This window comes from Zeus faber (assembly GCF_960531495.2).
Source record: "Zeus faber genome assembly, chromosome: 13".
Taxonomy (NCBI): Eukaryota; Metazoa; Chordata; class Actinopteri; order Zeiformes; family Zeidae; genus Zeus; species Zeus faber.
The window spans coordinates 18,128,909-18,154,776 of NC_137198.1; the positions used below are offsets into that span (position 1 = coordinate 18,128,909).

The 25,868-nt window shown below is 45.0% G+C and overlaps 3 protein-coding genes across 3 annotated transcripts; 2 read left to right on the plus strand and 1 right to left on the minus strand.

The window, feature by feature from the left end:
- Nucleotides 1-2: 2 nt before the first annotated feature.
- Nucleotides 3-6,931, plus strand: LOC307239513 (putative histone deacetylase 1-B). Its single transcript, XM_080012925.1, has 14 exons — nucleotides 3-131; nucleotides 878-990; nucleotides 1,083-1,200; nucleotides 1,300-1,374; nucleotides 1,494-1,632; nucleotides 2,092-2,233; nucleotides 2,324-2,416; nucleotides 2,655-2,763; nucleotides 2,940-3,080; nucleotides 3,697-3,805; nucleotides 5,342-5,469; nucleotides 5,559-5,729; nucleotides 5,855-5,906; nucleotides 5,992-6,931. The coding sequence occupies exons 1-14, from the start codon at nucleotides 80-82 to the stop codon at nucleotides 6,008-6,010; spliced, it is 1,461 nt and encodes a 486-aa protein (XP_079869051.1). The 5' UTR covers nucleotides 3-79; the 3' UTR covers nucleotides 6,011-6,931.
- Nucleotides 6,932-7,053: 122 nt separating this feature from the next.
- On the minus strand, nucleotides 7,054-11,184 carry tmem54a (transmembrane protein 54a). Its single transcript, XM_080012926.1, has 6 exons — nucleotides 11,072-11,184; nucleotides 9,373-9,569; nucleotides 8,419-8,478; nucleotides 7,837-8,028; nucleotides 7,575-7,712; nucleotides 7,054-7,445 (listed from the first exon to the last, which is right to left on the minus strand). Exons 1-6 carry the CDS (start codon nucleotides 11,082-11,084, stop codon nucleotides 7,329-7,331), a joined length of 717 nt encoding a protein of 238 aa, XP_079869052.1. The 5' UTR covers nucleotides 11,085-11,184; the 3' UTR covers nucleotides 7,054-7,328.
- A 5,186-nt stretch (nucleotides 11,185-16,370) lies between these two features.
- pabpc4 (poly(A) binding protein, cytoplasmic 4 (inducible form)) lies at nucleotides 16,371-25,565 on the plus strand. The gene is made up of 15 exons (XM_080012484.1): nucleotides 16,371-17,053; nucleotides 20,058-20,251; nucleotides 20,365-20,480; nucleotides 21,606-21,745; nucleotides 22,291-22,385; nucleotides 22,464-22,601; nucleotides 22,714-22,809; nucleotides 22,916-23,185; nucleotides 23,328-23,418; nucleotides 23,553-23,642; nucleotides 23,740-23,870; nucleotides 23,968-24,058; nucleotides 24,224-24,354; nucleotides 24,759-24,879; nucleotides 25,161-25,565. Exons 1-14 carry the CDS (start codon nucleotides 16,858-16,860, stop codon nucleotides 24,858-24,860), a joined length of 1,881 nt encoding a protein of 626 aa, XP_079868610.1. The 5' UTR covers nucleotides 16,371-16,857; the 3' UTR covers nucleotides 24,861-24,879; nucleotides 25,161-25,565.
- The last annotated feature ends 303 nt before the right edge of the window (nucleotides 25,566-25,868 follow it).

Here is a 25,868-nt window from a genome sequence, read left to right on the forward strand (position 1 = left end):
CGACAGCAAAAAAAAAAAAAAAAAAAAAAAAGAGAGAAGAGAAGGAGAAGAAGAAGAAGAAGGGGAAAAAGAGATTAAAATGGCGCTGAGTTCGCAGGGAACAAAGAAGAAAGTTTGCTACTACTACGACGGTGAGGAACCGTTTCATTCCGAGCGCGGATCCGCGGCATCTTTTGTTCCGGTGCATTTATTGTCCGTTGCAATTTTGCGTGTTGCTAAACAGGCCACCCCAGCTAACTCCAGCTAGCCCGACTTCATCCCTCCGACCTGGAAACTATCTGCCCTTTTCTGCTCCTTTTCCCTCTTTTTTTTCCCCCCCGTCGGGTGTCTCGAGAAATCCGCGTTTCACGCTGATTGCGCTTGATTAGCAGCGGGTTACGTGTGACTTTTAAGTAGTTACCAGCTAGCGAGCTAACAAAGGGGAGGGAAGGGACCCCATCGCCACCTCAATTAACATCTCCAGCAAGGCCAAGTTGGTCACGTCGAAGCGGTTGGAGATGAGGTGAAAAGAAGCGGCTGCGGACGGGGGACGTTGGGTTCCGTTGACGCCGGTACCGGCAGTGCGCTGATGATTCCCAGCCCTTTCCCGCACCGAGGACCCTCACATGCATGAGCATTTGGTCTCTGGGACCCCGGTCGGTGAAGAGAAACGAGGCTTTTCACACTCTCTCGCGGCGCTAACGTCTGGCGAACGAAATAATATGCGAGGTCGGATCGTTTTGCTGGGGACCCCCTGGGACCCCGAACCCCACATTGAGAACCACTGTTACAGTGAATTTCCCCTGTGTGGAAATCATCAACTCACTCTCTGTTGCATAGGGTGTACATTCTAAGTGTAAGAGAATGCACCGGGTCCAAATGTCGTCCTCTCTTTCAGGTGATGTGGGCAATTACTACTACGGCCAGGGACACCCCATGAAGCCCCACCGGATCCGCATGACCCACAACCTGCTGCTGAATTACGGCCTCTACAGAAAGATGGAAATATACGTACGTAAAAATGAATCTTCGTCGCGCGCCCGCCTTTTGCACTTTTGGAGCCGCCTGCCACTCCAGCGCTTAATTCCGCCGTCATGTTTCAGCGCCCTCACAAAGCCAACGGAGAGGAGATGACAAAGTACCACAGCGACGACTACATTAAGTTCCTGCGCTCGATCCGCCCTGACAACATGTCCGAGTACAGCAAACAGATGCAGAGATGTATGTATCCACTGGCCCTGTTTCCTGAACCGGTTTCCCCCGAATTCTTCGGTTTTAACATTATTTTCCGACATGTTCCTCTCTGCTTTCGATTTACAGTCAACGTGGGAGAGGATTGTCCTGTGTTCGACGGCCTGTTTGAGTTCTGCCAGCTCTCTACGGGTGGCTCTGTCGGTATGTATTGCTGTCCAGATGTTTTGACGGGAAAAAGCTACCGTACCCAGCGCTCATAAATATAAATTTCCGTAACATGAGCTTTCTGTTAAATATTTGCTCCTCCCTTACCTCACCAGCCGGTGCGGTAAAGCTGAACAAACAGCAGACTGACATCGCCATCAACTGGGCCGGGGGTTTGCACCACGCCAAGAAGTCTGAGGCCTCCGGGTTCTGCTATGTCAACGATATCGTATTGGCCATTCTGGAGTTACTGAAGTGAGTACGAAAGCACCACCGCAGGTGGTTAGGTGCGCGCTTTTTTTGGATTGAGCGGGTGGCGCGCTGCATTCATCATCATCACAGCATCAAATTGGGTGGATTGACAAAGCGACCCGTCGATCCGCGCTCGTAAAACTCGCCGTGCTCTATTTCCTTCGACACCACACTGAAAAAGAACGGCGTTTAAAACTCTGAATCCTAGGAAAATGGTTAAAAGTTGTAGTTGTGGGACCAGTTATGTAATTTGATGACATTCAACGGTAATTAAAGGAGGTGGAACTTAGACAGGAAATGTGGATGTGAAAGTAGCTGCCGGAAAAACATACCCAGGTCCAACTGCTGTTATGTGTAAACTAACATGGAATAAAATCGAAAGTGTTGAGGTCTTTAATGTGCACCTGGCCGTGACCAAAAAAATACTGGTGTTGCTGACTGGTGCCCCTTCCCCTCCCTCAGATACCACCAGAGAGTTCTGTACATAGACATCGACATCCACCACGGTGACGGCGTGGAAGAAGCCTTCTACACCACAGACAGAGTCATGACCGTGTCCTTCCACAAGTACGGAGAGTACTTCCCCGGCACCGGAGACCTGAGGGTACGGCCCGTCATCGCCGCTGTGTTGTCACTCGTTGTTGTGACGATCCGGAGCCTTCTGATGTCAATGTCTGTCTTTGTTGTTTTTCAGGATATCGGTGCGGGGAAGGGTAAATACTATGCCGTGAATTATCCACTGAGGGACGGGATCGACGATGAGTCTTATGAAGCCATTTTTAAGCCTGTGAGTAAACAGCCTTCTTCTTCTTCTTCTTCTTCTTCTTCTTCTTCTTCTTCTTCTTCTTCTTCTTCTTCTTCTTCTTCTTCTTCTTCTTCTTCTTCTTCTTCTTCTTCTTCTTCTTCTTCTTCTTCTTCTTCTTATTTTATATTATTTTAAACTTTTTTTAATTTTCCCCGACAAGTTTCCAAATGTTGCTGGATCTCCTGGCGTTCCTAATGACTGTGAATCCATCATGTTGTAGATCATGGCCAAGGTGATGGAGATGTACCAGCCCAGTGCTGTGGTGCTCCAGTGTGGAGCCGATTCTTTATCAGGAGACCGGCTGGGCTGCTTCAACCTCACCATCAAAGGTACGCGCAATTCCTCCGTGAGAGCCTCATGTTATCCTGAGTCATAGCTCTATCTATCTGTCTGTCTGTCTGTCTGTCTGTCTGTCTGTCTGTCTATCTGTGCGTCGATCGACCTATGCGTCGATCCCATCTGCCAGCCTTATATTCTAGTCATTTTACCTGTGTTCTGAACCCAGGCCACGCCAAGTGTGTGGAGTACATGAAGAGCTTCAACCTGCCTCTGCTGATGCTGGGCGGAGGAGGCTACACCATCCGCAATGTGGCTCGCTGCTGGACGTACGAAACGGCCGTGGCGCTGGATTCCTCCATCCCAAATGGTGAGTTTGGAAACACCTTGTGTACGTAAGACGTTAAGACATTTCACTTCATACATACATGTATGAACGTCTGTATATGTGTGTGACAAATGAACCTCTGGAATCTTGAATCTAAGACTAGTAGTCAGTGAAAATTAAACTAGACATATCTATATATCTTACATCTGATCTCCTCTGATCACGGTATAAAAAAAAGTCTTTGGGGCGGTTTTGCAGACAGCGGTTAATCTACATCAGGACTAAACTAATCCCACTTAAATGAATCCAGAATTTAAAAATGCCTTCCCGAGAAGTTGCTTAATTTAAATGAATTTGTTTTAGACTAGGAAGTCCGAGACTAAGGTAATGAAGGATTTATCAGCTTCTTCTGTCTGGTCTTGGTAATGGTCTTAGGCCGGATAATCCATTTCCTCAATTTTCTATATTTTATTTAAGCCTTTACTTGGACCTAGATGGGCTCTAATATTCCTTCTGAAAATTATTAATTATTTTTTTTAACCCTGAAAAGTGTGATTTTTAGTCTAAGATTAGGCCTAATCTGTGTCTGCAAAACAGCCCCTAATAGTTGCTTCATACAGTGCACACATTGAACATTCATCATGACCTGGCTCCACAGAGCTCCCGTACAATGACTACTTTGAGTACTTTGGGCCGGACTTTAAGCTGCACATCAGTCCGTCCAACATGACCAACCAGAACACCAACGACTACTTGGAGAAAATCAAGTGAGTCCTTCTCCTCCGCCTTACTCTTCTGGTTTTTGTCGTCGTGTTTCTCAGTGAAGGTCTGTTTTGACTTTGGGGTTTCGGGATATTAAAGCATTGGGATATGATCCAAGCGCTCCAATTAAAGCGAATGCTCCATTGCCGTGAAATTTGATCGCATGCCCTTGGGTGCGATCAAACTCCTTCAAAGAGTAAATTAATTTTACTCTTTGAACGAGCTTTGTTCATTTAGTTAGAATCTGTAGCTTGTGACAGCTACAAATATAGGCTAGCGTAACATTTTGCTGTTATAAGTTTGGCACTACTGTGAGTACATTTTTCATGAAACAATTAATTCTATTTAAATAGAAGCTGTGTCTGCAAAAGGGCTACAATGCCCTGTGTTCTATAGTCCATAGTTTCCATTAAAATCTTGATGGAATGCACATTTGGTCAATGATTGATTCTGTCTGTAGCTGGTGTCTGTGGAGGGGTCATGTGGTCAGCTCCCTTTAAAATGTTGCACAACCAAATGGGTCATCTGCACCTTGAAAAAACATTACCCATGATCCAGTGTTGCAAGACAGTCCTAAAAGAGGCTGAGGTGTGAGAAAGGCGTCCTTGAGATGTCCCCAATGCTGACATTAGATGTTTTCGGACTAATCAGTTCTGGGGTCTCTGATGGGAACTAGGAACTGGGGTGGTCCTCTGGGAACTAGATACCTTCAAGGGCTTTTTTTTTTTTTTTTTTTTTTTCTGGTTGTATTCGCACTGCGCTGGAACCCTGAAGTGACGTCAAAGGGGTTTCAGCGTGAGTTCCGCGTTGTATTTACTCTGGGAATTTCACTTATTTCTCCTTATCAGTCCACTAAAATCTGTTTCTGAACAAATTTGAGGCGAGAAGTAAGCAATCCAGTTTCTGGATCTTCACTCAGATCGACAAGACGTCATGTAAAAGTTTGTTCTGATGTTCATAATGCAAGGGCTTGCATCGGGACACTACACAGGGATTTTTTTGTTTTATTCATTTAACGTCGGAAATTGGAAAAGAATACATCTGCAATAAAAGGAAGATTTTTATTTTTATTGGTTATTTTTTTAATTACCACTGAGTGCACGTGGGCTGGTCTGCATCCAGAGCGATATGACTCGACTCGGCGGACTGTCCTCAGTCTGGGAGACCGTGCACTTACGTCTGGACCAAACACCGTGCACCTACATCACTGAAGGTTCCTCTTGTGCCGGTTAGTCCCTGCTCTGGAGTAGGAGCTTGAAAAATCCCTCAAAACGGCGTTCTAAGAACAATGAACGTTCCTAATTCCTGCAGCGTGAACACAAAAAAAGGGAAGGTTCCTCCAAAGGTTCTTAGAACTATGAACAAGTTCCCACGGTGCAAAAGTGTCTATAGACCAGAAAAACGGTCCTCTTTCGGGGTCCACTCCCATCCAGACCACGCAAAGCACTGAGTCCCTTTGCATATGTTCGTTTTAAGACCTAAACTTTGTGAAAACTCCCTCTGAGCTGTGTGTGTGTGTGTGTGTGTGTCCCTCCCTCTAGGCAACGTCTGTTCGAGAACCTGCGCATGCTGCCCCACGCCCCCGGCGTCCAGATGCAGGCCATCCCGGAGGACGCCGTGCAGGAGGACAGCGGGGACGAGGAGGAAGACCCCAACAAGAGGATCTCCAGTACGAGTCTCTCACATCCAGAACTAGGTTTTTGTTTCCCCGCCTTGACTGTGTCTAAGCTGACCCTGTGCCCCGCTCTCTGGTCGCAGTTCGCGCCCACGACAAGCGCATCGCATGCGAAGAGGAGTTCTCCGACTCGGAGGACGAGGGCGAGGGCGGCCGCCGCAACGCCACCAGCTACAAGAAGGCCAAGCGCACCAAGACAGACGTAGAGAAGGAAGGCGAGGAAAAGGAGAAGAAAGGTGAGGAGGACAAGAAAGGTATCTATCAGTTCATCTCCTCCCGTTCCACTCATGCTCCTTCCATTTTGGACACCCTCCGTACGTGTCCGGTTTGCGCGGAGTCGACTGACTCGCCCGCCGGGCCGGTTTTGTCTCCCTTCCAGAAGTGAAAGAGGAGGAGAAGCTGCCGGAGGAGGAGAAGATGGACACATCAAAGTGAGAGAAGGTTCTGCAAACGTATTGATCCGCTTTGTGGCGCTGATGGGGGGGTGTAACCGTGTCCTAACTCTGGATCCTTTAGGCCGAAAGAGGAGTCTTAAGACGCCCCCGACCCCCCCAAGACGACCCCGGTGCAACTCTACAGAGGAGATCTGAAAACCGGTTCTGTTTTCAACCCACACCTTTTCAGGCTGCTCAACTGGAAATCCATTAAGGATGATACACTTTAAAGACCCCACTTCCATAAAAGTGGATCTGTACATGTTTTTTTTTTTTTATATATATATATATATATATATATATATATATATATATATAGCTTTTGTACACTTTGTCAGTGTTTTGTTAGTGTTGATTTTTGTCCTTGCTCTATATATGCGATGGAACCTTGCTTTATCTTTAAAAAAAACAACAAAACAAAAAAAAAAAAAAAAACTGAGTAGACTTAATAAATAGCTTAGTACTTGTATGTTTTGTTTTTATTTTGTTTTGTTTGTTTTTTATAAGTCTTTTGGATTTAATTTATTTAAATCACGGACATATTGACTACTTCTTGTCCTGTGCCTTTTGGATATGTTTGCTTAAGCCAGAGAGAGGGGTGATGAAAATCTTCAGCACAGTATCTTATTAGGAGTTTTACATTCTTATATAAGTTAATTTTTTATTCAAGTGTCCTCTCTGTACTTACTATCATCACGGATGGGACTTTTTTATTTTTCTGTGATCTCGCCTTGTGGCATTGAAGAAAAAAACAAAAACAAACTTAGAACGTTGTGCTAATTCTGGAGATGAGGCCGAGGTTCTGTCTGTTCACAATGTCCACTGCACTGTATCGTACGCCTCGTGACATGGGTGGCCGGCCAAAGTGCCAGAATCTAATGTTGTATATATTTTTATTCTTCAAACTGTGAGGGAAGTTGTCCGACAAGGAGTTCTTGCAAGGTTCATATACGTCTGTGACAGGCCCCTGTCCGTATTGACTACACTTTTTACCATCAATAAAAAATCTTCATGAAAATCTGTCCCATGTGGTATTTCGGGTTTTTGTTCCATTTCACCGTTCAACAATACAGATATGTCAGGACCTAAAAAACAGCGGCTGCTTTAAAAAAAACAGATGAAAATAGAATCCACAGGGGGGTTAAAAAAAAAACATTCACAAAATATTAATACGTTGTAGATAAGCTCATCTTGATATTTTACATCAGGTGACAATTTATGCAACACAGTTGAAAGTACACATAATTACAAACCAAAAATGAAATAAGGGAAATGTCAACTGCCTCAAATATCTGTTTGGATGAGGAAGCAGGGGCACCTCAGCAATCCCCGCTTCTTTCCGGAGCTCGCCCGGAGGTGCAGTGTCTGTCTGTGCAACCTGGCTGCAGCAGGTTGGAGTCGTCTCAGGGGTTCGCTGCTTCAGAGCACGTCGCTCTGCGCCGCCGAGCAGTTACGGTTCAAAAGCTCGTGCTGCTCTCTGCTGGGCTCCGACGCTGGAGGTAATGTCGGCGTTTCACTCTGCCGCTGAATGCGCACCTGAAATAATGTTGGGAGTTTACAATCGTTATTGTCGGTGCTGTAAGACCAGCCATGCAAAAATCCCAGCAAACACCAATTTCGGAGGCCGTCCCGGCCGATTACGGGTGAACAGTTTAAAGGACGTACTCTTCGGGCATGGATCGGCCGTCTCCTGCGGGGACACAGACTGAGCGAGGAGGTGCAGAAAGCGAAGCAGCGGAAGGCGAACACCATTTCCACAACGGACATCAAGATGAGCGGCACCCAGAGAATCACCGTGGTTCCCTGGTGGAGAAAATGGGCAAACGGGCAGAGTAGTTTAATGACCCGCAAAGGTGTCACATCCCCACCCCGGCAGCTGATCTCATTTCGTTTTCGACCCTTATCTTTCCTACGTTCTGTGACTTACATAGATGCGGGTGGGGTCAAAGGGGCATTCATTGGTAATGCTAGAAAAGCCGATGGCATCGGGAAACTTGCAATGTGTGAGAAGGCTCCGTCCCCCGTGGATGATGGCTTTCGCCATAGAGACCGTCAGGCCCAAAGCGGAGGCAATCGCCAGGAGACCCACTAGAAAACTGATGACCCATAGGGACCATTTCTGCAAGAAATGTTAATGCATAGTTAATGCACGAGCCTTTAAAATCAAATGCATTTTGCATATAATACCAAATAGCACAAAATATATAAAAGTACATATGAGTACATCATTCTGTCGTTCACTCGGTATGTGAAAGATCATCGCTTCTCAGAAGATATTGTGCAGCTGCGGTAAAGATAGAGTGAGAACCGAGCAGGTTTGCAGAGATTTACATACCGTAGATATGTGTGTGGCCAATATTTCCATACGTAAGCTATGTAAATGCAATAAGCTTCTTCTGTACAGCTACACGCACAGAATACAATTGCGCTCCAGATAATCGGCAGGTTTCAACATGTGTAATATTGTTCTGGGGGTGTGGTGGTGGTGGGGGGGGGGGGGGGTGCCTACCAGAATCCTGTTTTTCTTGTTTTTCGACAAGACGATGGTTGTTATTCCACCAACAATTCCCTGTGACACGGATCAAACAAAACGATCAGTGGGAAAGGCCGCACATGGCAAATCCAGTTGACAATATAGTATTACAGGTTGAATGAAACGTGTTTTGGATACACAAAAATATTAAAGTACAACAGTGCCATCCGAATAATATGATACAACAACAAGGTACTGCAGTATTTATGTCATAGATCTTTTTTAAGTGCTGTAAATGTAGTGAGGACTGCACCAATAGTGTGTACTCATATGTAGTTTTTTTTGTTTGTTTTGTTTTGTTTTTGTTTGTTTGTTTTGTTAGTGTTGATTTTTGTCCTGGCTCCATATATGCGATGGAACCTTGCTTTATCTTTAAAAAATAAAAAGACTTAAAAAAAATATATATATATTTTGGTTTTTTTCTTTTGGGTTTAATTTATTTAAATCACGGAAATATTGATTACTTCTTGTGTATCTTTTTGTACTGTGCCTTTTGGATATGTTCGCTTAAGCCAGAGAGAGGGGTGATGAAAACCTTCGGCACAGTATCTTACTTGGAGTTTTACATTCTTATATAATACGTTTATTTTTTATTCAAGTGTCCTCTCTGTACTTACTATCATCACAGATGGGACTTGATTAATTTTCTGTGAATCTCGCCTTGTGGCATTGGGGAAAAAAAAAAAGCCTAAAACGTAGAACGTTGTGCTAATTCTGCAGCTGAGGCCGAGGTTCTGTCTGTTCACAATGTCCACTGCACTGTATCGTACGCCTCGTGACATGGGTGGCCGGCTAAGGTGCCAGAATCTAATGTTGTGTATGTGTGCAACTGTGTGTAACAGTGTTTAATATTTTAAGTGTAGGCCCTTGGGCATGCATAACTCTGTCCGGTCTGCAGGTGTCAGTGTGCGGTCACAGTATGCCACTCACCAGCAGGCCTGCCACAATGGCAATAACATTAGAGATGGCATAGACCTTTGTCCGGGCCTGAGCGTGCACGTTGATGTGCCTGAGCACTGCACCGTGCACCAGGGCACCGAGCAGGAAGTTGACATGGCCCACCAGCACCAGCCCTAAGCCCATCTTCATCAGGGCTTTGTTGTCCTTCAGGCTGGCGCAGCATACTCCTAGAAATGGAAGAGGGACACATTGCACCCTCACCTCGGCATAGCAGTGGAAACAGGGACTGCCCATCGTTCCAACGGCCCATTATTCCAAAACCTCAATAGGCCGAATAATGTCGGGTTAGAGATAATTAAGTTTAGATCTGAGGTAAGAGATGGTTAGGGTTACGGTGTCGTCCGTGTCCAATGGGACATTGTTCGGACTATCGGGTTTCGGTAACAATGGGCCGTAGAAACAATGGCATGGCACCGTGGAAACCGTGTTTTTGTGACCTTTCCCATTAGTAATGCGGAATATGCTGATTGAAAACATTGTTTACCGTCTTTTCAAGTGTTTGAGGTGGGGGGATATCAGGCGCTTATTAAAGATGAATTTTTGAATAAAGCGCTTATTATGCAGTACGGTAGAGCTGCATATGGAGATAAAGAAGAAAATCAGGTTGAGCGAAATTTGACACCAGGGATGTCATAATGCTGACATTGAGCGGGATAGGGTATCCTCACAATAGTAGCTTAATCCAAATTTACTAACCGAATTGGAGGAAACCTTAAAACCTGTCCTGCATATACGGTACAACAGCTGTGACTGTTTATTTTGAAAAATAAAATTGACAAAATTATCTAGGGATTTTTTTTTACTACCTGAACACCCTGAACCTCCGAAAGGACCCCAGGGCGGTCCCCACAACCCACGCTAACGAACACTAGTGGAGCATGCACCACTAGTGCAGAGATAAACCATTATTAGATAGATAGATAGATAGATAGATAGATAGATAGATAGATAGATAGATAGATAGATAGATAGATAGATACTGTAGATAGACAGACAGACAGACAGACAGATAGATAGATAGATAGATAGATAGATAGATAGATAGATAGATAGATAGATAGATAGATAGATAGATAGATAGATAGATAGACAGATGGACAGATACTGTAGATAGACAGACAGACAGACAGACAGACAGACAGACAGACAGATAGATAGACAGATAGATAGATAGATAGATAGATAGATAGATAGATAGATAGATAGATAGATACTGTATTCATTTCTGGAGGAAAGTAACACCAGCACACATCAAAACAATAGGCAACAATAATAAAGTAATAATAATGCAATAAAGCTAAAAAATACTAGAAAATAGATAAACTACTATTAACCTAAACAATGAACAATAAACAACAGTATCAATAACTCACACTTCATGCTTATTATTCTTTATTATTCTACTTTCTATTATTCACTGGAATAATCAGTATCTTGAGCACTTTTTTATAACGTCACCATCTGTGACCTGTTAAATGACTCTATCATTTCATTGATGTTACGTTTAAGCGCTTCTTTTGGAAACAAAAAAACCCCAACAAAAAACAACACTTCGTGACATTCCGTCACGGCTCCATTTACGCGACTACGCTGACCACGCCTAAAGATCTGCGCCGTGCTAAGTTTGATTCACACCCTTTTAAAGTACGCGACAAAATTAAACACTCACCCAAGTTGACCATTGTGCCTGATTGATGACCCCAAATCACATTAGTAACATCATTTTTGATCGCGCAGTTTGAATTCCCCCGTATGTCGCCGGTCTTCTTCCTCCACCGCTCACCTGGGGGCTCAGGTAGGGTAGTGGGCGGAGCCACAGCAAGAGCTCCGCCCACTAGAACTCAGAACGTACAGTATACTGTGGCTTGGACAGGTCGGAATCAGTGGCAGTATCACTTTCCCAACACAGGGTTGTTGTTTTTTTACCCCCTTTACTTTTCTTTCATGGATGGATTGTGCCATTTTGTTTGGATGTTGTTTTTATGCGATTTTTATGCAAAAGTAAAAAGTACACTCTTATTTTTCTAAAATTATAATAGTATAAAATATTACACTATTATAATTGACTATACAGTTATAAAATCGTTATTTGTTATAATAATATTTTATAATAATAATTGTTATTTAAAATATTTAATATATTTTATTTACAATACTTATATTATTGTAAATATCATAAACGTTTTAAAATGTTTATAATTTGATAAAATGATCGACAGCTATTACATTTACAACTGCATGGGTACTTTATGGGAAGTGCTGTGCAGAGAAAACAGAGGTCATTGGTTTGACCCCATTTAGCTGGGAATTGGCACCATTAGTTGAAATGCCCTCACCTGTGCATGCGAACATGCAGCCCTTGATAAAGGCCAAACAAACACTTCCTGAGTTAAACCAGAAAATCCCAGTTAGCTAAGTTGCTTAGTGTGAGGGAGGTTGTGATGAGGTGGTTGAGGTTATTGTTGTCTTTTGCCATTGGCGTGGCCGTTCAATCCACATTAGAGGCGCAGGTTATCAAGTTCTCACATGGGGTAATTGATAATGCATTGCATTTTCCAGCTGCGAGGGATTTTAGATTCCCATATGACACGATTTTCAGCTCCTGGCAAAACACGATGCCAGACTTCCACATGCTGGCCGACTTGCCTCCCCATTTGATGCCCAGAGTCCAGGTGTTGTGTAACAAATCTCAGCTGACCTTGCTGGTTGAGAAGCGCTTTCGTGGTGTCCAACTTGGCAAAGAAGACTTGCTGCTTGGTGATGACTGCTATAGCAATGGAGAACTAGAAGACCAATTTGTTTTTACTTATGATTTTACTCAATGTGGAACAAATCGTGTGGTGAGTTGTACTAAAGGCTTTACTGGTCCCACATACTTTTACAGAGGAAACTTGCTCTTCAGCCCTACTGTGCTTTATAGCTGCAGAATGGTTTGGAGAGCTTTTCCAACCTTCTCCACTTCAACCCAAGAAGATCTCCCTTCACCTGGTGGCTCGTTCCTTTCACTCAAGCTATCTCATGTATCCCACAAAGGTCTGTATTGTTTTGCTTAAGGTTAAATTGTGAGTATTATACTTAACCACTCATTTTTTTTTTTTCAGGGTAGAAACAAATACACTCCAACCTCCTGGCTTTCCTTTTCCGATGCCATTTCCCAGCATGGGTGACTGGAACTTTGCTATTTCACAAATGAACCGTGAGTAGTAACACTTAATCTCATTGATACTAATTAATCTGTTTACTTATGGAGTAAAAATCTTCCAGCGTCCTGGACTGACACCGCGGATGCTCAAATCTATGAAAGAGGGCAAGCGATCAATCTCCAAGTGATTGCTAAAACTGGTCCTTCGCAGCAGCCATTTATTCAGTCCTGCTTTTTGTCTACATCCCCTGACTCGCAATTCCGACCCAGACAGGTTGTCATACTAAATAAAGGGTAAGCCGCTGAAAAAGTTTTGTAATTGCTTATGTCATCTTGGCTTGTATCCTCTAAAATGGCTTCCCTCTGACAGATGTGCAGTGTCCCAGGGACCAGACCAGGTGATGGCTCAGTTTGTGGCGCCTACAAGGAAAGACGCCCTCAACATTATCCTGGACACTTCTACCCTGAAGTCAGAGGTACATTTTACAGCTTCTTGACATAAGGATCCCTGCCGGTGTGCCTAAAATATTTCCCCTTCTGAAGGTATACATCCACTGCAGTGTGGTCCTCTCAGACCAGGGCGTGACCCCCGGCTCAAAGTCCTGCAACTACAACAAGATCGCCTCAAGGTATTGTTTCTAAATGTAGCTTTGCTGCTCTTTTCTTGGATGCTAAACTGACCTTTTTTTAGGTGGGAGGAGCTGAGTGGTGATGTAGAAGTCTGCAGCTGCTGTAGCTCAAAGTGTAAAGGCCAGTTACCTAACAAACGTCATATGGGTGAGTGGGTGTTCTCAAAGCACTCTACACTGTAAGGAGCTTAGCTTTTGATAAATTTTTTATTCATACAGAAGTTGTCTTTGCTCTGACTCACAATTGGCATTTTCAGATACAAAGGCTATTATCAGCACTGGTCCTCTTGTCATTAAGGACAAAGAAACAGAGTCAAGCCCTCTGGCCTCAGAAATCAAGTTAAACATGACCCCCAGTGCTGACTCTATGCAGTCTGATGCCTCCAGTCCCATAGTGACTGAATATCAGGCCTCCACAACCCATCAGTTTATGTCTGGAGCCCCTAATGTGAACCAGAACATGATTGCCTCTTCGGCCTCATTCAGTGATGGCTCCCGAAAGTCAAAGACACCTGTGGCCCCCTGGAATGCTGCCTCTGGGAATGCAGATGGTGTGGTCATCCTAAGTCAGCTCCCTGCAGCCAGGCTGACTATGTGGCTGTCTGGAAGGGTGCGAGCAGCCAGCGACGCAAGACTCAATGAGGTGGTCAGCACTCAATTGGCAAGTAATGAGGTTGAGTCAGCACAGCATGACTCTCTACCAACTGAGATCCCTGAGCTGTACCCTGCAGACTCTCCCCTCAATCCTGACAATGCATATGAGGGCAAAAGGTTAACTCGGGTTGAAGGTAATATTCCTCCCATTGGTTGGCATATTCCCTTGCTTGATGGCCATCCAATTCCCCCACCCCAGTTAAACAGGGCTCCCGTGGCAGAATATCAAATAAAACGATGTGGCAGATTACAGATGCCTCACACAAAAGAGCAAGATGAGACCCTACTGAATGACTTAGAATTTCATGGGGACCCTCTACGCATTCAAAGAGATGATCGGACCCGTCACCAGAGATCTGCAGTGGCCCCTACTGTAGAAGGTAGCAGACCGGTGCTGCGTTCAACACTGCAGTTCTCCAAAGATGTGGATGGCTCGCAGTCGCTAAGCTATGAGGAAGAAGTCTTGACGAGGGATGAGGACAAAATGGTTGGCCACAATGGTGTGGCTAATGGGACCCAGAAGGGGCTCCTCTCCATTTTCCTGAACTTGTTGAGGTAAATATAATAAATGGTCAGTAATTACACAAGCAAATATTTGCTTATCATTGACTAATTTCTCTCCTCAGGAAGCTGGACAGAGCAGAGTAATTCAATGGAAGATAATTATTTTTATATACATGAATAAATTCTTGGCAGTTATATCTCCTGTGCCTCTTGTGTTTTTGACAAGGTGACCTTGGAATGAATGTTAGTAGTGTCTGAGGATAACTGTCACATGCAGTCCAGAAATGGCAGGTCAAACTCTAAAGGGGGCGGGGAGATAAAATCACATCTATAATTGCAATATAGTAGTGTCTTGCAGAGGGTGGTAATGGATGCTTGTGGCAGAGGCCGCAGCCCACCATGGTGGACACCCTAGCCAACAAACGTAACTTTTTTTTTTTTGAGGCTGGCAACACCGCTCACCAGCTAATGGCAATTACAGTTAAGGATGCGTATGCATTCTGTCGGAGCATGTCAGGAGGGCTTAGCATGTGAACACCAGTCCCCACCAGATTGGCTTTCAAGCTGCAGAAGCTAGGCTCAAACACTCCGCTGTGCCTGTATCCTGGACTTCCTCACAACCAGGCCCCAGGTGGTCAGGGTGGGGAGGCACATGTCCCTCACCCTGAACACAGGTTCCCCCAGGGCTGCATTCTCAGCCCCCTACTGAACTCCCTGTACACACATGACTGCGGCCAACTCCAACCCAAGTTTTCTAATGACACCATGGTGGACCTGAAGGCCGACCATGAGGTGGCCGACTTGTCACTCTGGTGCAAGGACAACAGCCTCCTCCTGAACGTTAGCAAACCTAAGAAGCTGATTGTGGACTTTAGGAGAGCATTACAACCAAGGACACACGTGCCATTGGTAATTAATGGAACTTCTGACAGGGTGAGCAGCGTCAAATACCTGAGTCCGCATCAGGCTTTAACATGGACTACACACGCAAACTCTGAGAAAGGCGAGGCAGCTGAAGAAATTCAGGGTCTCGGTGAGGATCCTCAAGTCCTTCTACTCTGGAGCAGTGGAGAGCATTCTTACCGTCATCACTGCCTGGTTTGGGAACTGTACTGCTCAGGATAGGCTGGCCCAGCAGAGGGTGGCGTGTTCAGCCAAACACATCGCTGGAACTACCTTCCCCTGCTTGCAGGACTTATTCACCAGGTGTAGTAGCAGAGCCCGCAGGCAAATGAAGGATCCTCACCACCCCAGCAACACTGTTTCAGCTGCTGCTGTCACGCAGTGAGGACAGAGACTGAGTTTCTTCCCACAAGCCATAAGAACTGTCAATGCTTAACTCACCAGGGGCCCTCACTGAGACACATCGGCCCCACTGCCTTACTGTACTCTCTTGCATTCTGTATTGTTACTGTATTGCTGTGCCGTACTGTTGTATAACCGTACTGTATCAACACACACACCTCTATTCACATGCAACTTTACTGCACATATCTGTATATACACAAGTCTATTCCTCGTGTTTCTATTTTGTGTTTCCATTCAGTATATTACCTTTTTACTCTTGTTTTATTCTATTTACTAACTGAATTACGTTTTTAGGAGCCGGTATGTTCCGCTCGTAACTGCTTAGCTATTGTGTCAGTTATTACTCATTGTGCATGACCTCCGTGTGCGTTGCAATGACATTTCACGGCATATATGTATGATCATATGTATAAGTATGCGTTAAATAAAAAAAACGCGGCATGCGGCATATATAGGAAGGGGTGCGATCACACAGGTGGATAAGCAGATTAATAAAATGGCCATGCCCAGGCATGTACAGCTGACTTGGCGTCAGGTGTTGCACCCCCCTCCCCCCACCCCCCCACCCAGTGTCCTCCACCCAGATGTCGCTGTAGGGAGCTGTGCCGTGTCGTTGTCGCAGCGGTATGCGCGCTCCCTTTGACGGCGCATGCGCACCACCTCGTCCCTCCCGAGTTTGACCCTCGCCGCTGTTTCCCCCGCGGCGCACTCGCTATAAAGTGCCCGCGCTCTGCCCACGCAGCCTCTTTCCCGGCCACAAACAAACCGTGAGTGTCAACTCACCGTTACTGAAAAAAAAAAAAAACTTAAGAAAAATCCCAAAAAAAACCCAAAACCTATAAAATCTCAATAAAAAAGCACAGTAATTTAAAAAATATAAATATATAAAAAAAAAAAAAAAAATCGCAAAAAGTATTAAACACTAGAAACAGGCCTCGGCCCGAAGTTGTCTAAAGGTTCAGAAACAACTCGACAGACGCCGCATTGTTTTGTTTGTTTGTTTGTTTTTTTTAAATCCTGCGATTCAAGCCTTTTCCTTCAATTTTTAATCTCGAATTTTTGTGAGGGGGGAAAAACTCTCCGCCCCCCACCCGGGCTTGAGCGCCGCTTCGTTCGGGTGAGATTTGACGCTGGAATATAACGAGCCGACACGAACCAGCACAGCCGGCTGCGGAGGAGCGGAGCCCCGGTTCATTCCGCTGCGACAGGTCCCGAGATATGAACGCGGCGACCACGGGGAGTTATCCGATGGCTTCTCTCTACGTGGGCGACCTGCACCCCGACATCACGGAGGCGATGCTGTACGAGAAGTTCAGCCCGGCCGGACCCGTGCTGTCCATCCGGGTGTGCCGCGACATGATCACCCGCCGATCCCTGGGATATGCCTATGTCAACTTCTCCCAACCCGCCGACGGTAAGACTGATGCTAATAATAATCATAATAATCATAATAATAATCATAATAATCATAATAATAATAATAAATAAATAGATGTGCAGTGATCACCCTTTATTCAGTTCAATTGCCTGCAGTGTCATTCCTCCGTTTTTAAATGTATTTATTTATTACAGTCACGTCTTGATCTCTGCATTATTTACTTTTATTTGAACGGAGGAAATCTGAAGTATGAGCATACATTGATTCATCAAGATTAAAGGTACTTGGTACCTTTGACGGTACCAAGGTACGGTGCAGTAAAATGGAAGAACAAAGAACAGTGATAAAAAGTAGAGAAGACAGAGTAATAATAATTATAATAATAATATCAAAACCAGGAAAAACCATATAGGTTACAATAAGCCAAGAATAAATGTAAAAAAAATATATAGCATTTTTTTTTTGCCATTGATAGAATTGCCATTGAATGGCCCTTATGTCTTATGTCTTAAATTGCTGTTAAAAGCACTTGAGGCCATCTGCAATACTATATTCATTTCTGGATTGTTTGTTTGTCAGGCAAGGGCAAGGCAAGTTTATTTGTATAGCATATATCATACACAAGGGCAAATTCAAAGTGCTGTGTATAGGGCATTAAATACATTATATAAAAACCAAGAAGAATAAAAGCATATCAATAAAAAAAAGCCAAAGCTTGTAGTAACTATATGACCCATATACATATAAGTGCACTGGCCCAGTTCCTGCATGCTGCAGTGTATGGGTTTTTTAACACCATTTGTTCCATTCACATGCAGAGTTTGGATTACCTCTCCTGTATGGCCGAAATTGAATTGGGGAGGGGGAAAGTGAATGGCAGAGCACACTAAAAGATCTAATATAATCCTCAGTCAAGATAGGTGATCTGTCTTTATATGCCAAGCTCAAAATGACCCATTTCTGCTCCTATTTAAAGGGCCACCGAGGGACGCTTCAGTAGTGGAATGAATCCCCCATTGCTGCTGCTTTCTAACCCTCTGAAAAGAAAGACACAAGCAGGGTCGAGCAGTCACACAGCGGCGTGACATGGCAGACCCCAGGCGGACATGACACACCGTAGCCTGTGGCTTACGGTATAATAATAACTCTGTTTTTATTTTAGTTTACTCACAACTTTTGGCTGATTTACTTTTTTGACAGCTACTCCTTGGTGTTTGGTGACCTGTCTAGACCCTAGTAATTACCCTTAGTGATGATCTAAGTCATGGGGGTGACTATTCCCATAAAGATATGAGATCGATAAGATACTCACACCAAATAAATATTGGAGAAACATTAATCTATTATGTAGATAGTATGACAAAGCAGGTGGAGATGTTAAACCCAGAATTGTCTACGAAGTTCAGTCAATGACTTGACCTCACCGTAAAGCCACCTTAAAGACTCTGTGTAAGTGAGACTTGTGCCAGAGTGTTTTTGTCTGCGAAAGGACCAAGCAAGCTGTTTGAACTGGCCAGGCTTGTCGGCTGCTGCGTGAACCCGAAAAACACCTGTCACAACTTCTCTTTGGTCGCAGCAGTTATCAGAACCTGCCAGAACGGTGCACGGTAGTGCACTTGGACACACGTGGCTCAATCTCAGAGCACTACTATCATTCATCTTGTGAGAATGCAACAGGAGCTAAAAAGGGCCAAGACATGGGGAACGGTTGCTATTCCATTTTTTTCGATTAGAGTGGAGCCCTAGGGTTAAAACCTGCTGCTTTGTGTGATTTACATCTGATCGTGGAGTGTATGTATAGGGAAAGACAGGGGTCCCGGATGACACGTGACTGTCGGTGTAAACATTCACAAGATCTGCTGTTAAACTGAACATTCTTGTTGAGTGTGTCTCCGCCCCGTCAACAGCAGAGGAGGCTCAACTCACACTCCATGCCAGCACATATCTCTCAGGACCCCGGTCTAAATTTAGAACCCTTTTTAGACCGCCTTAAAGTTGCCCGACTATAAGGGCCGGTGGAAACGCGTGCGAGTCTTGGCGGCTGGAGCAATCCAGCTCCTTCTGTGGCCCACGTGTCGCTTTCAATGTTCAAGAGTTATCTGCGGCACGTTTCATTTTTAGTTCATTAAATGAAGCATTGTTCCCGTGTGGCCGAGAGCATTATTGACGTGTTTTTTTTAAACCAAGAATCCATCGCACGTGTTTGATGGACAGCCCACACCTTTTCCTGAGCGAACGAGTTGCGAAGTACAATTGCAGGGAAAAACTGCTGATGCCAGCAGACGCAAGGCAGCTCAGTTTTGTTTACCAGACATTTTTAGCTGAAAAGCCCCCCGTGTGGATCCGTGTTTGTGTGTGTGGGTGTGTGTGTGTGTATGTTACTGTGTTACTGTGGAGTGACCAAACAAAGGGACATTCGCTGCTACTGTAGTAGGAATGTGTAACCCAAACGGGCTTGAGCGAAATAGAGAGAGCGAGAGAGAGAGAAGCAGAACGGAATGAAATACTTTATTAAACTCTGGATTTGTGATGTGTGTGTGTGTATGTGTGTGTGTATGTGTGTGTGTGTGTGTGTGTGTGTGTGTGTGTGTGTGTGTGTGTGTGTGTGTGTCCATATTTGTGAGTGAGAGGGCCATGTGGTCTGTGTGAGCTCGCAGCAGCTGCCCCTACACCAACACTCCCAGCTGCTGCCCCTCATCGCTGGCCGGCCACATGGTCCGCTGCAATATTCCATGTTCCGCGGCGATCAGGGTTTCTCATCGTGGCATAGGAAAGAGAAAACCCTCTTCTTTGAAACACTCCACGATTTAATCATCGACTACCCTGTACGGGGCAAATGCAGGGGTTCTTGGTTCCTGGGATTGTGTTATGACAATTCTATAGCATAGTAATAGATCTATAGAGCTGTTCACACAGCACGGTTTATTATAATATACGCACTAGGATGTTTTTAGTCTGCCGGCTTCGTGTAAACCAGATCCCACGCCGCCTTTTTGCATTGAATTGTCTGACCCTTCCACCCTCACCCCCACCCCACCAGCGGAGAGAGCCCTGGACACCATGAACTTTGACGTGGTGAAAGGGAAGCCCATCAGAATCATGTGGTCGCAGAGAGACCCCTCCCTCAGGAAGTCCGGCGTGGGAAACGTGTTCATCAAGAACCTGGACAAGTCCATCGACAACAAGGCCCTGTACGACACCTTCTCTGCCTTTGGCAACATCCTCTCCTGCAAGGTAGCGCAATCTACGACTTAGGAAACTATATTAGGTACAGGGCACTTATCCCGACCTAAATGAGCTGCCTTTATGATAAGCGACACAGTCTCACACTGTGCCATGTCCTCCAGGTCGTGTGTGATGAAAATGGCTCCAAGGGCTACGCCTTTGTTCACTTTGAGACCCAGGACGCCGCTGACCGAGCCATCGAAAAGATGAACGGCATGCTACTGAATGACCGCAAGGTGTGAGTGTCCCAGCATCTCAGAGAAGATAAGGGTTGTTTTTTTGGGGGGGGGGGGGCGATCTGACTCCACCTGTTGTTGCTGCTTAAGAAGCTCTAGCTATAAGAGGTGACTTTACAAGGAGTCGTTACGAAGGGACCCGATGAGAACCGCTGCCTCCGGTGATCATGAGCTCGGACGTGCGAAAGACGAAATGGCCATTCTCTGAATGCATAGTCTAATATCAGATCGGTAACCCCAAAAATTTGAATGCGTTGTTGTTGGTAATAACAGCTTCCTGCGTGACTAGATTGTTTTGAAGAGCGGTTTATTGCCTTCGTCCCTATTTACCCTGTTCGTCTGTTTTGGACTTCTGAGGTTTTTTGCAGGACATACTTCCCTTTGCATTGTGTTGCACTACACTGTTGCTCAGCGGTTACTATATGAACCTGTGTGTGTGTGTGTGTGAGAATAATACAACTAACAAGCATATTTCTCCGCAAGGCCCGTTTGAAGATGACATAACAACCCCCCCCAGTCGTACATTTATCTCCCCTGCCAAAATGTGTTTTCTGTGCTGTCTCTCTGTCCATGCCTCGGTGTTGCCGCTTCAGAGTGTGTACGTGTGTAATGATGCTTGTGTGTTTTAGTGATGGATCGTATGCAGGAATGCAATACTGGATGGCGGATTGGGAGAGGTCGTCGTAGCCAGGTATATACAATCATTTGGTCCTCCTCAGCCTCTGTCCCTCCATCCCTCTCCATCCACCTTCCTGCCAAGCCTCGGACCCGAGGAGTATGACGGTTGTCCGATGTGTTATCTGCGTTTGTTTTTTTGGCATGCCCACTTATCTTTTCCCCGCCTGCCTCCAGTGATGTTAACAGCGAGTTTATATGTGGTTTTATTGTTCAACCCGGGAAATGAAATAATAGTCTCTCCTACTTGCTGGTCTCCCTCAACGCACGTGCGGTGAGATCCTGTCTGGAGGTTTTAGATTGAAAAAGGAAGTCAAAGAGATGGATCCTGGCCTTGGTTTTTTCTGTTGTTGCTTTTTGGGACCATTTCACAAGAGTGTGTTTTGCTGCTATCTCCCCCCCCCCCCCCCCTCTCTCCCTCCCTCTCTCTCTCGCGCTCTCTCGCCGTTTAGGTTTGTCGGCCGTTTCAAGTCTCGCAAGGAGCGGGAGGCTGAACTGGGCGCCAAAGCCAAGGAGTTCACCAACGTCTACATCAAGAACTTCGGGGACGACATGAACGACGAGCAACTCAAGGAGCTCTTCGACAAATACGGTGAACTGAAATCCAACGGCTATGTTTCAAACCAAATCGCATCGTCTATCGTCTTATTGGAGATTGCCTGAGGTTCAGTATCATATTTAAATTGTGGCGTAATTATTTGCCAGCGAAATGTTATGGAAAGAACGAGTAGTTACAACCCAAACTGCCTTCCATCCAAGCATTAGGTTTTCTATGGGCAGGCTGCGTCTCCTCTATTTATAGGTGCCTCAGACCACATTTTCACCGATAACATTACGAAAAGCATTAATGGACTAATCATGAAACCGACCCATTAATCAATGATAATTTGCTTATCTCAATGGCACATACGTATATGTGGGCGGATAAAAGAATACCTATAATCCTGATAGAGTTAAAAGAGTCTATCTAACCCTTTCCCTAGAAAGCACTTTGTAACCTTGTTTTCAAAGGTGCAGGATGCATAAAGTTTTGTCATTATTTTGTTGTTAATTATTCTGCCTTTTTAAATTCAACCTTGCAATTCCTCTGTATATCGCCTGCCCCTTATCGTTGTGTAAACCGCTGTGACCTCGCAGGTAAAACCCTCAGCGTCAAGGTCATGACGGACCCCACCGGCAAATCCAGAGGGTTCGGATTTGTCAGTTACGAGAAACACGAGGACGCCAACAAGGTATTTTGCGTCGTCATGTGTGCGCTCGGCGGTGTACGAGAGCGTGCTCGTGTCGCTGATCATGCCTCTGTCTAAAAGGCGGTGGAAGACATGAACGGTACGGAACTCAATGGCAAGATGGTGTTTGTGGGCCGCGCCCAAAAGAAGATGGAGCGCCAGGCGGAGCTGAAGAGGAAATTCGAGATGCTGAAACAGGAAAGGATCAGCCGCTACCAGGTCAGTGGACCGAAGCGACACTATCAGCATCAAATGACGTATTCGGGCGTCACGGATTTAAGACGTTTAAAAGATCATTATTCAAGGCTGTAGGCGTCTTCGTTTTTCCAAGGGCGTCAACCTGTACATCAAGAACCTAGATGACACCATAGACGATGAGAAGCTACGCAAGGAGTTCTCTCCATTTGGATCCATCACAAGTGCCAAGGTCAGAGATCTCACACAGATCACAACGGCCTTTCCATGCCTATGACATAATACATTTCCAAGATGTCGCCTCGACATAATGTTGCCTCCGTCCCTCTCTCAATTAGGTGATGCTGGAGGAGGGCCGCTCCAAGGGCTTTGGCTTCGTCTGCTTCTCCTCCCCGGAGGAGGCCACCAAGGCCGTGACCGAGATGAACGGACGCATCGTCGGTTCCAAGCCGCTCTACGTGGCGCTGGCTCAGCGCAAAGAGGAGCGCAAGGCCCACCTCACCAACCAGTACATGCAGCGCATCGCCGGCATGAGAGCCATGCCCGCCAACGCCATCATCAACCAGTTCCAGCCCACCAGCGGCTACTTCATGCCAGCTGTGCCACAGGTTGGAGCCATACGTTTGGAGAGGATACGCTTTGGGACATCTTAGACTCCCTGTGTATATACAACTCTTGGTTACAGAGTAACTGAGTTCCGTCGTAGTCTCTCCTCTCACGTTACTCCTTGCCCTTGTTTGTGTCCACCAGGCCCAAAACAGGACTACGTACTATGCACCCAATCAGATCGCTCAGATGCGACCCAACCCCCGTTGGCAACAGCAGGGTGGTCGCGGTCAAGGTGAGGATGTGGCATCGTATGATATCAGAAAACTGAAGTCTCTCACTCTAGTTCGGGTTCTGTTTCCTGTGAGGAATAGACGAGCGCCTTGCACAGTTTAGACATTCACGTCTCCTCTTCCTCCTCCGCACCAGGGGGCTTCCAAGGGATGCCCAACTCGTTGCGCCAGCCTGGCCCACGTGGAAACCTGAGACACATGGCTCCAAATACCCAGGGCCCAAGAGGTATCGAACCACACCAAGATGAACTGCTTTTTCCTCCTCCATTCATCTGTCATCGGTTGACCCAGACAGCAAATCTGCTCGCCACACTCCCTCCCAGGTGCAGGCCAGGCCATGGGTCCACGTCCCTCAATGGGAGTCGCTGCTCCTCGGGCCATGCCGCCCTACAAGTATGCCTCCAGTGTCCGTAACCCCAACCCCCAGGTGGTGCAGCCTATTGCCTTGCAACAGGTAGGATTGGCAGACCAGTCACAAGACGTATGAAAGATGTTTCAGCCCCCCCTTGTTAGGCTTTGTTACATTATATTCCATGGTGCATCATGTCCAGGCACAGCCCGCAGTGCACGTGCAGGGTCAGGAGCCTCTGACGGCCTCCATGCTGGCGGCCGCGCCCCCCCAAGAGCAGAAGCAAATGCTGGGTAATAACCACCATCATTCCTACAACTTACAATCCACAATATCTACTGCGATTGAAACAGTTAACATGACATAACAACACTTCCTTTACATCCAAAGTAGTATTTATTTGTCCACTGGACTAACTCAGCTCAACTTGTTATTGTTTTCCACCCCCGTACAAATAGGGGAGCGTCTGTTTCCTCTGATTCAGGCCATGCACGCCAACCTAGCAGGGAAGATCACTGGCATGCTACTGGAAATAGACAACTCTGAGCTGCTGCACATGTTGGAGTCCCATGAGTCTTTACGCTCCAAGGTATTTTACTCTCCTTAAGATTTTGTTTAGTCACTATGACTTTAAAAATGCTATATGGCTGAGTCACGTCTGTCTTTCACAAATAGTCTGTGTATTAGCTTTTAGATTAGATATTAGATATTTTGTCTATTTGTATATATTTGACTTTTATTATTATTTATTAAAAAAAAAATCATTTTCACTTTTTATTCTTTTTTATTTTATTCGCATTTTATTTTCCATTTTTTTTAACCTGTTTTTTTGCATTAATGGTCTGTCGTGAAACGCATCAAACATCACCAGAACAAATAAAAGAATTTGTTATCTGATAAACTGATTCTCATTCTATTATTGTGTGATCTTATATCTGACGTTGTGTGTGTGTGTGTGCGTGTGCGTGTGCGTGTGCGTGTGCGTGTCCGCAGGTTGAGGAAGCTGTTGCTGTGCTACAGGCCCATCAGGCGAAGAAGGACGCCACGCAGAAAGTCAGCGGCATCGCCACGACCGTTGCTGCCGCCACATCCTAAGGACAATGCAGTTTCTATGGTATGGCGTGACCATGTATGACCACTAAAAAAAAAAAAAGCTTTTAAAATCTACAGAACCTGAGTGAGTGACCTAGAAATACAGGCGGAGGTGCAATTTCCATGTTTAGAAAGGAAAAGTCCTCAAGCAATGCATACAGGAGATACAACTAATGAGTAGCTGGAGCAACAACATGGGTTTTACTATCTGAACCTGGAATTAAGGAAGTTATTATTTCATGAATAGTTCTAGTACTTGATAGCTTATAGTACTAATGATATTGTATTGTGTTGTTATTTCAGAGCACAAATGAGCAGAGACTGGGAACACTACACTGGATCCAACACGAACGAACAAAGTGCATATATTTAAATAAAATAAAATAAATTAATGAGAAAAAAAGGAAAAACAATTTAAACCAAATACTTGAACATTTTACACCATATTGCAATTCTTAATTTTCATAGTTCTGTAATAGTTTTCAAACTGTGTTCCAAAGGCAATAATGCAAAATCAGGTGTTGTTCTTTTGACTCAAAGCCCGTGATATTGTTGCTAAGGACAGACCCTTTTTCTGAGGAAAATGAACATGGCTCCATTTCTTTATTTGAAAGATTTATGTTTGACTTGATTTGAAATGATGCAATCGTCCACCCCATTGTGTTATCATGGGAGCGTGGTATTCTCAATAAAGAATGATATATTAAAGTGTTGTGTGCTTCTTTTACGCTTGCTTCATGGACAGAGAATCCGACACTGTCGAACATATGAACATTGTTTTCAGTGGTGGAAGTAACTGCACTGGAGTAGATCTTCCAAGTATTTGTACCAATTTAAGTATATTCTGCTTTAGAGACTCTCACCACACTACATTTCAAAGCAAATATCTTAAGAAATCTATTACTTTACTGTATTTTTACAACAGTTGCGTAATTATTTTTTATCTGGATTTTAGAGAGATTACTAAAGTCATTTTGTGTCTGGCTATTTGTACTTTTACTTCAGTAAAAA

Coding starts and splice junctions, on each gene's coding strand:
- LOC307239513 (XM_080012925.1), top strand. CDS start 80: ATGGCGCTGAGTTCGCAGGGAACAAAGAAGAAAGTTTGCTACTACTAC. Junction 1,375..1,493: donor CTCTACGGGTGGCTCTGTCG/GTATGTATTGCT, acceptor TTACCTCACCAG/CCGGTGCGGTAAAGCTGAAC. Junction 2,234..2,323: donor CCGGCACCGGAGACCTGAGG/GTACGGCCCGTC, acceptor GTTGTTTTTCAG/GATATCGGTGCGGGGAAGGG.
- tmem54a (XM_080012926.1), bottom strand. Junction 8,029..8,418: donor ACAAGAAAAACAGGATTCTG/GTAGGCACCCCC, acceptor CATTTCTTGCAG/AAATGGTCCCTATGGGTCAT. Junction 7,446..7,574: donor GGCCGATCCATGCCCGAAGA/GTACGTCCTTTA, acceptor ACATTATTTCAG/GTGCGCATTCAGCGGCAGAG.
- pabpc4 (XM_080012484.1), top strand. CDS start 16,858: ATGAACGCGGCGACCACGGGGAGTTATCCGATGGCTTCTCTCTACGTG. Junction 20,481..21,605: donor CTACTGAATGACCGCAAGGT/GTGAGTGTCCCA, acceptor CTCGCCGTTTAG/GTTTGTCGGCCGTTTCAAGT. Junction 23,419..23,552: donor GCAGGGTGGTCGCGGTCAAG/GTGAGGATGTGG, acceptor CCTCCGCACCAG/GGGGCTTCCAAGGGATGCCC.